At 34.4% G+C, this 12,453-nt stretch overlaps 1 protein-coding gene across 5 annotated transcripts in view; it reads right to left on the reverse strand.

The window, feature by feature from the left end:
* Positions 1-7,717: 7,717 nt before the first annotated feature.
* The window catches only part of Cdh9 (cadherin 9), a 129,971-nt gene continuing 125,235 nt past the window's right edge, over positions 7,718-12,453 (reverse strand). For all 5 annotated transcript variants that reach the window (XM_052743081.1, XM_052743079.1, XM_052743080.1 and 2 more), the window contains one exon: positions 7,718-9,045. In XM_052743081.1, coding sequence (XP_052599041.1) covers positions 8,558-9,045 — 488 coding nt within the window. In that variant the 3' untranslated portion in view covers positions 7,718-8,557. The remainder of the gene's footprint in view (positions 9,046-12,453) is intronic.

Consider the following 12,453-nt stretch of genomic DNA (forward strand, 5'->3'; position numbering starts at 1 on the left):
GTAGCTCGGCTGGATTCTGCTTCTTCCATGGCGTTGGTCTGATCTCAGGGTCTTCTTTGCAGCTTGGCTTGTTTGAAAGTGACTCTCAGCAGCTTTATTGTATATGAGAGAGGGAAGGGCTGAGTGAATCTGATTAGTTTCAGACGTTCTGAAGCTAATTTAGTTGATTGTCTCCCTGTTTAAAGAGATTCCCTGCAGGATGAGTTGTTTCAGTCTTTGAAGAAACTATTAGACAATACTGCATTTGTGCACAAAATGGTCAGAAATTCTGGACATTCCTTGCTTTGATCCAGGTAAAAAAAATCATATAAATGTAGCTAGAGTTTTCTTGCCTGGCCCACAGTCAGGACAAATCTCTCTCACCTGCCAGTCCCACAGCCGCTCAGACCCAACCAAGTAAACACAGAGACTTATATTGCTTACAAACTGTATGGCCATGGCAGGCTTCTTGCTAACTGTTCTTATAGCTTATATTAATCCATTTCTATGAATCTATACCTTGCCACGTGGCTCGTGGCTTACCGGCATCTTCACATGCTGCTTTTCATGGTGGTGACTGGCAGTGTCTCTGACTCAGTCTTCCACTTCCCAGAATTCTTCTCCTCCTTGTCCTGCCTATACTTTCTCCTGCCTGACTACTGGCCAATCAGTGTTTTATTTACTAACCAATCAGAGCAACACATTTGTCATACAGAACATCCCACAGCATACAAACAACATGGACAAAGTCTTGCTGGACTTCCATTAGGATAAAAATATGGCCATTCCTTTTGACTTGACTGCTATTTTTAAATATATAATACATTTACAAAACATGAAGTCAAAAGCTTTACTGGTTTTAATCTTCATATTCTTTATGTCAATATATTGCAGTTGATTCTATATATCCCTTGTCTTTTAAAATTAATTCTACAATCTTAAGAAATGGATTTTAAAGACTTACCTTTGAACTTCTTTCTTTTGCTACTTATTGAATTTGACCAAATTTAGGAGCAAAAATGAGAAATATACTGCCTATACGGAATTCTATCACCATTTCTTACCATCTCTGTGACTTAGACAAGCAACTGAACTTCACAGTAGCTTAGATATATCATATGTATGCCTTTTGCATACCTTTAATTTTCACATAGCCGTGCATCATACAGATTTATACAGTTATCAAATGAATGAATCTCTTACTATTATGTTCTTTCTCCTCTCTCTCTCTATGTGTGTGCATAAAACATGTGAACATTCATATTTAATATACACATGTACACATATAATATATTATATATGACACATATATTTAATTTATAGTACACAGATGTATGTATATTAAATATGAAGATTCTCATGAGAGTACATAATGTAGAAATCAGCTGTATTAACAATTACAGATAATTGAGAAACCATGGTTAGAAAAACTCTCAATAGTGGGTGGGAGAGGTTTCTAAATGAGGAAAAGACAATTTTATTTCCTTATGTGAGGCTTAATAGTCCCATGGCAGAAACTGAAAAAGACAGAAGTAACTTCTTTGAATTTGGCTAGTTCTCTGAGATACTTTGGGCTAAGCAATTGGGAATCTCACAGGCTCTGTACATATCTCAAATGCCTAACCAGCAAGATGAGGATATATCATTCATTCAGAGTTGTCCACTGTACCTCGAATGGATGGTTGAAGTGTTCCATCCACACATACACACACTGTTCCCACTTCTGACTCTGGCTTTGCTATGAACTTTGACTGTGTGGTAGCTGTTAATACAAGTGCTAGTTTTATACCTTTATTCCTCAGAGCTACCCAGAAGGAGTTGCAGTGGTTTTAGTTATTTCCTTGTCCAGAGAATGATATGGGGTCTAGTGTATGGATGATTTTTGTTAGAATTCATCATTACTTATCATTTAGTCTCTTATAATTATCTGCATTTGGAGTAAGAATAAATGAAAAGACAATTAGGAATTACTTATGTTCCTAAAGGGCACATGGGTGAGGGAGCATCCCCTCATCACTGGCTCAGAGTTAGGTCCTTCTTATCTGATACATTTGGTCAGTTCATACCACATTATGAGCCTCTCTACTTCTCATAGCTAATGTTGCTGACCTCTGTTTTTGAACTATAATATTCCTTTTAAACCTTTTGTCTATTTTCATTGTCTACTGAACATGTTTAAGCCACTTGCAATTTTCATCTTCATCCTTTTCCCCTACTACCTTTTTTGTTTTGTTTTGTTTTTTGTTTTTTTTGTTTTTTCAAGACAGGTTTTCCTTGTGTGGTCTTGGTGCCTATCCTGGATCTTGCTCTGTAGACCAGGCTGGCCTCCAACTCACAGAGATCCACCTGGATCTGCCTCTCGAGTGCTGGGATTAAAGGCGTGCACCACCAACGCCAGGCTTTCCCCTACTACTTACAGTGAGCTAAATATTCCATCACAAATATTTGAGCAATTATGACCAAAGTTATATAATAGGTGTTCAAATTCAAATAAAACCTACCAAGGTAAGGTAGGTAATATGAACTAGATAGTTCCTTAAGTGCAATGACACAGATTTTTAGGATTGGCAGTTTATTAAATAGTTCAGCATATACTTAGGATTGTAAAGGCTGGGTCTGACAGACAGTGTTTTGAGAGAGAGAGAGAGAGAGAGAGAGAGAGAGAGAGAGAGAGAGAGAGAGAGAGATGGATAGGTGGGAGAGACAAAGGAAGAGAAAGCTAGAGAACAAACAAGAAAGTTTCTATTTAGCAACCAAGGTTTTAATACTATTAATACTATTTAATACTATTGTCTTTGTAATCTTTAAGAGTACTCAAGAGAATCAGAGTAAACATTTTAGTATCAAGGTCTTTCTTTGTGTTTTGGTCGAAAATGGTTATAATTATGCTATTAGCTTAAAATAAGCAATAGGCTCATTTGAGGCATATGCAGTATGAGTTATTTTATATAGATCAAACATCCATTATCGGATGATCATAAATATTTTAAATAGTTTGCACACCAAACTTTTGATTTCATATTTTGTAAAATAAAATTTGGTTAATCACTTGAGAATTCCATATAGCATGTTCTGATCATATCCCTCCCCCCTCCTCCCAGTCTCCCTCTTCCAGCAGCTACCAAATTCCAATAGCTTCTAAAGTATGCATGGTGCTGTCCTCCTCTCCCACTTCCTGCCCATCACTCTACGCAAGGATTTTGTCTGGTTTGAGGTCTTTCCATATCAGTTGTGTTTTGTTAAAAAAAAAAAAAGAAAGAAAGGAAAAACCATTCCTGGCTGAGGGATGTAGCTCAGTGATACAATCCTTGATTTGAATACCCCTGCTCTGCCCTAGAAAACAAGAGATTCCACATTTTCCGTGACACTGTTCAACAATCAAAATCTATGCAAAATTAGGGGAGAAAAAACATCTAAAACTTGAGTTTTGTTTCCAAGCATTTCAGTTACAGGATACTGAATCTGTATGCTGTCCATTAGAGAAACATGGAAGGGAAACAATTAATGGTTGGTATAGAGTAGGTGTCTCAGTCCTACAGCTCTGAGAAGCAATTACGTGAATTTCCTAGCTGATGGTGACAGGTGACTTGTAGAGCTCATGACCAGGCAAAGAGTTGCTCTGCAGCATTTCCTCAGAATTAAGCATTCCATCCTAGAGGGCAGATGAAGCACCATGATATTAAGGAAATCAACAAAAGTTATGAATCCAAGAGTACTAAAAATTAAAGACTAATAATTCCCTTTCCCACAGTGGTGAAAGCAGCAAACTGTTCCCTGGGAGAGGAATCTCCACACTGCTGAGCTGCATACTAATCATGCAGGGAGTTTCAGCAATGCAGCTTCCATGAGTGTTATTTAAGATATAGTGGGCTTTCCAGTAATGCACCTGCCATGAAGTCCTCCATGGTCCTGTGAGTAATTCCCCACCTACATTTACAAAAGTGACCCTAGTGTGCTCATGGATTCCCTCAGCTAGGATTACTGCAGTCTTTTCTTTGATTTCTTCTTGATTCCGTCTCTGGGATGAGTAGATATTTGTTGGTATTTGCCCAGGGAAAGTCACAGCAAGAGCAAGGACTGCCTAGGTCCACAGACAGGGAGATAGGGCCCCAAAGGGTATGCTTTATTGTTTGGAACTCTACAAAGGATATTTATATAAATAATAAAACTCTGGAAAACAGCAATATATGAAAGAGAATCCTTAATCCTCAGCATAAACAATTTGGTTATATTAAAATTGAATATCAGAAAAAGTAATGCCTATTACTTGCAAAAATACTTAATAAAATCTGTGTGAAATTTTTTTCAATATTATGTAATTATTTGGAGACATGAAAAAAAATCAATGAAAAAAATACTATCCCAGAAAGGTAGCAAAAATAAAATTACCTGGATGAAACAGAAATCTAAGGAAAATGTGTTTAATTTCATTAGTAATTTTTCAATAAAATCCAGAAACATTGATTCATGGACAAAATACCTTGACTTTTAATACTAACAGTAGAATGGCCTTATTAGTATTTTGTTTCCTTGTATGAGATTGGATGAGGTGTAGTGTAGATCTGTGATATTTATCAGGTAAATTTAAATAGCTAGTGTCTCCAGTTCACATATATTGCTATCAATGGAACTTATGTTTCTTTCACTTTCCTGGAGCCCATCCTCTAAACCTTAAGCACAAAATAATAGAGAACAGAGAGTTATATACAGATGAGATCTTTATACAGCAGTTACAGTTGCAGAAAAAAAAGCTGCTTCTTTTCTCCTTGTGTGGACCACCATTTTGAAAATGGTAAAAGCAAAATAAGGGAGTGAACTCACAGTTTTAAATAGTTTATCTGTCATGTCCTCACTAAGAAAGTGTCATTGGACATAACAAATGAAGGAACAGGACAATTTCCTTCACAGAGACCTTGGGAAACAGCATTTCAAAGAAAGTAACCAATTCATTCAACAAGAGTGTGTATGACATTTCAGAAGAAATACAAAAATCCCACGATATGTAAAGGAAATAAAGGAAGGAAATAGAAGACCGATCACAGCATTGATAAAAATCCACCTGGGTAGGTTTTTACAGGCCTTTATAAAATTCAATAGTGCCAACAATCAATTTATAATATTTGAACAAATGTATTCAACTCTTAGACTTATCTAAACAAATGAACAAATAAATAAATAAAATTAATACAATCATGTTTTGCTGAAAGTAAGCCATAGAGGTACATTCTAAAAACAATGAGAATGTTGGAAATTATTAAATAATTTAGGAAAAATGTTAGACTTGGTTTGTAATAAGAAATATAAAGTCACTGTATATGACATGGTGACTCATTATTTCCTAAAACATTAGATAAGGGAGAAAGCAAAATGTTAAAGTACAGAAGGAAACAATTTTTTTAAAAAATTGATTCTTGAGCCCGGTAATCCCCAGTAAGATAAATACCTACCACTTCCTCCATCTTTGCCCCACTCCATGATCTCTCTTTTAAACAGCTATGGCATGCAATCAAAGCAAGCACATTTACACCTTTTATGTATCATTTAGTCTAATGAGCAAAAAATAAAATAATTTTCTTATTATGTCATGTCACTGAAACATCCTTCTTCAGTTTTTGTCCAATCCATTCTGGAAGATGTCTCATAATGAGGAAACATACATTCAGTTAAAAGTGAAAACTTCTAACCTAAAACAAGGAGAAAGTTTCTCTGGGTTTCTGAACATTTCTAATAAGTAGAAAGATTTAAATACTTTTTAGAGGTCAAATACAAAGTTTTTCATTGTATTAAATTAAATATTTAGTAAATATTATCTCTTGCTGATGCAATGTTATCTTTAAAACTTTCCAAAATTAGCATCCTAATAACCCTTAAGTACTTGTTTATAATATTGTGAGTATTTGATACATAAAAACTCCTAGTCACAGGCTAGCCAAAATTAAATTTACTCCATATGAAACATGACATGTTTAACTTAAATTGTGACCATTTCAAAAAGGTGGGCAATTCTTGACTCAGAAAAGAATTATCCTGCAAATGGTTATTTTGGTTGGATACTCCAGTAGAAAGAAGAAGGACCAGCAGTAGCCTGAGTGTCTTTCCTATATGGAGAAATGTTCTGATTCATCTCCTTTCTTCTTCTAAGGTTTTAAGTACCTGTCTTCTGTTTATAGACAATTCTAATCATTGGTTAACCATCCTACTGCCACACACTTTTTTCTCGAATGCTATATACTTTAGTGTTCTGGACAAAATTATTACTAAACGTAAGCATTGTTGTTTGTCAGTGTACATTTTAATTCATATTTAAATTTTATATATATACAAATTTATTGTATACCTAGCTTGCAGTTTCTCTTCCCTTGTCTCCTCCCAGTCCCTCTGCCCACACCTCCTATATTACCACCCCCAATACACTCTTCCTCCATTTCTGTTCAGGAAAGGGCGAGTCCCTCATGAGTATCAAAAAAACACAGACTGTCAAATTGCAGTAAAACTAAGCACTTCCCCATGTATTAAGACTGAGCAAGGCGACCCAGTATGAGGAGTAGGGTCCCAAAAGTCAGTAAAAGCATTGGAGCCAGCCCAAGTTCCCTCTGTTAGGAGTCCCACAAGAGAATTAAGCTACACAACTGTAACATACATGTAGATATCCTAGATCAGTCCCTTGCAGGCTCCTGGAAAGTTGGTTCAGTCTCTGTGACCCGCTTTGATACCAGGTTAGTTAATTCTGTGGGGTTTCTTCTGGTGTCCTTAACCCCTCTGGCTCCTATAATCATTTCCCCCTCGTTTCGGCAGGATTATCCAAACTTGGTCTAATGTTTGCCTGTGGGTCTCTGCATCTGTTTCCATCAGTTGCTGGATGAAGACTCTCTGATGAAAACTGATCTAGGCACAAATCCCTGAACAACCCATAGGCAATGTTGACAGACTGTAGGTCAAAAGTTATGTTGTCATGTTAGTTTCCCAATCCCTGCCCTTGAGGTCTTACATTGACAATTCAAACTATGTATATTATATTGCTAGGAGTCTTAGCTGGGGTCATCCTTGGAGATGCCTGGGAGATTACCTTGTGCCAGGTTTTTACCTGACCCCAAAATGCTCCCGCTTTCCAGGAGTCTCTTTCTGTACTCTCCCCCTGCTTCCTCTCTCCAAACCCTCCCATGTCCTTTCTTCCTCCTTATTCCACCAACTTCCTGTTCTTTCTCATTCTCTTATAAAAACAAATCCCAAAAAATCAAAACAAAATAGTCAAACAAAAAAAACCCCTCCAAATTAATAAGTAAAAAAAAAAAGCATCAAAACCAAACCAAACAAAATAAAACCAAAAGCATAAAAAATACATAGAATTGTTTTGTACATGAGATCTACTCTGGAATGTGGTTGATATACTCAGTAACACTCCTTTGAAAAAACAGATTTAGCTCCTTAAGATATGGGTTTGGTATTCTGTTCATGTCTCCTTCTCAGTACTAGGATTTTGTCCAGTTTGAAATTGTAGAGATTAATATACATTTTTAATATGTTACCGAGAACTGAGAAATATATTCATTGACTTTCTAGACCAAACACACACACACACACACACACACACACACACACACACACACACACACACACACACACTTATCATTTCTCATTTAAAATAATGATTTATGAAATGATTTGGGGCTTTTTCTGTTCTCAGCAGCACCTTTGATTTAGACTCCACTTATTCAAATACAATGAATGGTTTGATAAATCTTGCAAAAACTTAGTTTATTGTCCACAACCATATAGATAATACTGTATATTCCAAATTGATGTTATATTCTATCTATGAGTAGACATTATTAGTTCAATAAACGTGTTGACACTTAAACAATCAAAACAGAGGAAGAACAATTCACATCACAGTTCATCCCTAGAGCTATCTCAGATGACATCGGTGTCTTCTGCAGTGACTTCTCAGCTGCTTTTCCCTGAGTAAATCGTGTTTTACACTCAGAGAGATAAAACACTTCTGTTGTGAGATCAGCTGCTCCAAGGAATTAAGTAAAATGAAATTTATTCTTATAAATATTAGTTTATTTCATAAAAATACAAAAATATAAATATACATTTATAAAAATATGAGTGAATTAACACAAAGACATCTTTCAACTAAATAAATATGGCAGTAATAGTCACTTCTAATCTCATTAGGTATATTTTCTTTCATATTAATTTACAAAGCAGTTGCACAATATTTAATTTAATAGTATATGTGACTGGCAATCAGTTAAGAAAACATTTATAAATTTCCTATACTAAGACAAGGCACAAAAAGCCTTTCAAGAATTTTTATTGATTATTAATGTGATATAGTTTTCCAAGCTCATTAGGCAAAGAGGGTGAAAGGTTGTTATCACTGTTTTAAAATCTATGTCATTCATACTCATTCACAGAAACTTACTGATTAAGCAAATCCTTACTAAGACAACACTTATGTATTGTTTGGAATTGATTTTTAAAAATTTCCTCCAAAAAAAAAAAGGATAATACAGGCCACTCAATCTGGTGTCAAAGAGTATTTCCACTAGTTGTTCAAGTCATACTGGACTCAGTCCCGGTCACTCTCATCACCTCCATACATATCTGCGAGTTTTTTGAACCGAGGTCCCCAGTCGCTAAGGTAATCATAATCCTGGTTACAGTCAGCTGTGAGAGATTCTAAGGAGCTGAGCGAATTGGCTACAGAATCATTCCCTTCATAGGCATAAGTGGCCAGGGAGTCGTAAGGAGGTGCACTTGGGTCTGAGTCGTTTTCTTTTAATCTCCGGTGGATAAAATCCTGTACATCAATATTTTCCCACAGGGGTACAGTCTTCCTTATCTGAAAAATAGTTTCAGGCATGACATCTCTTCTGAGTTTACTGTCTTCTCTTGCTTCCGGGTTCCTTAATGTGCCAATGTCAAAAGCCTGGGTATCTTCCTCTCCGCCACCTTCATCATTATAGGTCACAATATTGTCCCGGACGTCATCCTTTGAAATGATCAGAGGCTCCTTCTTTCGTTGCCTCTTCAATGCAGCAAACAGCACGATTAGAGCTATTGATGAGAGATGAAGGGATAGTAAGACCCATGATGAGAGATAATAGACATAATTCTAGTATATGTGAAGCTTAGATGATCATCTGGAGACATGGGGTAACTATCGAATTGGAACAATAAAAGAAAACACTGCATGATTTAAAATACAATAAAAACAGTAAAAGAAAAAATTTGAAAAATGGAAGATATTAAAGCATTGCTAATTTACATTTCAAAACCTGTGGACCAATGGTATTGAAAAAATATTATTTGTGAATTATTGCATTGGTCAACTAAGATTAACTGAAATCTTATTTTCATTGAATGCACACTTTTTCTCAAATTTAAGAAAATAATTAATGATTCAGTCATTGTCACCAGTAAAATTTCAGGGTTATGTATATAAATAGTCTCTCATATAGATGCATATAAATGAATACATTTATCTACACATATATTTATTTCACACATATACACATGGATATATAATATTCATGACTAATGATTTTATCATATTAAATATTAAGCAAAAATGTATCTAAATTTATTTACTGCTATGGTTTTGAAATTTTTCTGGAAAATCTGAAAGGCAATTCTAAGACCTAATTATAAATTTAAACTTCAAATCAAGTTTAACTTGTAGTCACTCATAGGGCAGCTAAGATTGGATTTTTCTTATTGAGACCATTGTTAAATTACAAAGTTAAAATAAGAATTTTTTTAATTCGTGTCCTTTTTTATGGATGTAATTAAACACTTCCATATATAGTAAAATTATAGCTCTCTCATTACAGAAATGCAGTTAAATTTAAAGCATATATTTGACAAACATCTTTTCCTAATGTTTACACAATAGGATTCATTCTATACATATGTATATTTATTTATGTGTGTATGCAAGTGTGCATGTGTGCATGTGTGGGTGCGCAGAGTCTGCAAGTTAATATTGGGATCTTCCTTAAACACTCTTTACAATACTTTGTGAGTTAAGATCTCTCACTGAACTATAGAATCACTAATTGGTTAGACTGGCTGGCCTTCATGTCTCCCTCTACACTCTTGCCCTAAAGGCAGTAGAGATTAAGGATGTGCTCACACACACCCAGAATTATCCCTGGTGATGGTTTTCTGAATTCATGTCCTGAGTATTGCATGAAAAACATTTTATCAACTAAGTTATCTCCTCAGGTCCTATAACATGCTATCAAAAAAGTAAAAATCAGTATGATTAATAAATTATGAATTAATAATTAATTTAGATAATAAAAATATTAATATAATTAATATTTTACTAAAAATTAATCAATCCTATTTAAAATATAAAAATAAGAACTAAATCAGAATAAAATAAAAATATAGTATAAGAAAATTTTAAATAAAAAAATCAAATAGGGAAAATTTCTCACAAATTTATTTAAACAGAAGAAAAAAATTGAAAACTGCATTTTTAGAAGTCCAATGTTTTACCAAAATTATTTCTGAGCCAGCCTTAATTATGCACCTTTGTAGTTCTAGCATTTTAAGCCTCAAGCACTAAGACTCATTGAATCTAGTCTTGGCTGCCTAGTGAGATCTTGTCTCCAAGGATAGAAGAAAGAGGAGATGAAGAGCATATTTTCTTGAAAAATAACAAAAAAAAATTAGCTCCAAATTTTTCATTGCTTTTGTTGTACTCTGATTTAATTTTGTTGTGCTGTATTATTTGCTTTGTAGTGTTGGGTTTTGAGCATGATAGGAAAACACTGTACAACTGTCTTTCATCTCCAGGTCAATTTCTAACTGAAGATAAATTCCACATAAAAAGAGTTTGGAGACTTAACCTTTACTCAGTTACATTTGGCAGGTATTAAAAACAAATAAAACATTACTGTTTTAAAATGTATCAAGTTCGAACATTCGCTGAGAATGAGTCATGTTCTAGAAAAACAGTTAATTTTCAATTTAAAATGAATGAATGGATTTTGTTCCTTATATGTTATAAATAAATAATAGATAAGTCAACATATCTTAAGCTTCCCTAGATATGAATGAACTATACTTTACGTAAGTGGATCTTTGAGGCATTCATATCTATTTTCCTCTCTGCTCTGCTAGATAAGAAATGTCTCCTCCACTTACTGGGTAAAAAAATAAACATTTGGTGTACAGTAATGCAATTCAGGCTCTTAGATAGGAAAAGGCACCACTATTTCCACTAATCTATAATTAGAGTGTATTATTTATTTATATTATGAATGTTATATTTCTAACTAAGTATCATGTAACTGAGAAGTAAAAGAAAAGAAAACATAGACACTTCGTATAGCATTATCATTTTGGCAGGTATTTTTAATCTTTATAAGCTTTCTTTAATTTGTCTAGACATTCTTTTACCATTAGGCATTTTATTCATACAGATTTCATTGCTTATTTTTGTTTTGTTTTGCATAAAATCTAGAATTAAACATAGGGCCTCATCATGCTGAAATGCCTTATCCCTGAGCTACACTCACAACATTTTTCTAAATTAAGATTTTATTATAATTAAATCCTTAAGATTCATCACAGTGCCAGAGGGGTCTCTGGTCAAAATTTACAAAATTCTTGCCATAAATTTCATTTCCACAATCAAGTTTTAAGAAGCTGTGGACTGGACAGACGTAGTGTCTTAAGTGCAATTCTCTCTCTCTCTCTCTCTCTCTCTCTCTCTCTCTTTTTCTAAAATCCTAGGTAATACTAAATGAAACAAATATTTTCCATTCACTTTTGTAAAACTCCTAGTGAAGTTCTACAAGGATATCTGGCCAAAAGGATTTTATCCAGAGAGCTTGAAAGGATTTATAGTGAAAAGAAGCCAGAATACATGCACGTTAGCACATAAACTTGGCGAGCTCTCCTGCCCTAAGTGCAAAATTTTTGGAAGAATATTTTATAGAAATAATTTTTGGAGTGTTTTACAGTGAAACAACTGTTTAATTGAATTAAATCATTGCTGTGTTAGTGTGTGCTTAGATAAAATATATTCTAACAGAAATATGATTTGATTTGAAAAATACTGAGTGGGGCATCTGTGATTACCCTCTCACAATGACATTTCAAAAGCGGAGGTTTTGTGTGTGTGTGTGTGTGTGTGTGTGTGTGTGTGTATTTCAGGCATTACATTAATGCCTGAAATATTCCTATATAATTTATAGTTAGTAAAAACATTTTTAAAGGTGAAATACTCTTAGTTTTGAGATTAGAATAGAGACTCTAAGGGTAGAAAGATTTATGTGACTATGCCAATAAATGCATTTTAGAAAAGCCATTTGGGAGTTGGGGAGTCAGCTCAATGGATAAGTAGCTTGCTTAACAAGAAGAGGTCATTAGTTCAGACCCCCAGTAGACATTTACAATGCCAGATATGATAGAGTTCTGTAGTTCTGATAATAGGAGTTTGAGGAGAAA

Source organism: Peromyscus californicus, unplaced genomic scaffold (genome assembly GCF_007827085.1).
Source record: "Peromyscus californicus insignis strain IS unplaced genomic scaffold, ASM782708v3 Scaffold_18__1_contigs__length_77618521, whole genome shotgun sequence".
In the NCBI taxonomy this organism is placed as follows: domain Eukaryota; kingdom Metazoa; phylum Chordata; class Mammalia; order Rodentia; family Cricetidae; genus Peromyscus; species Peromyscus californicus.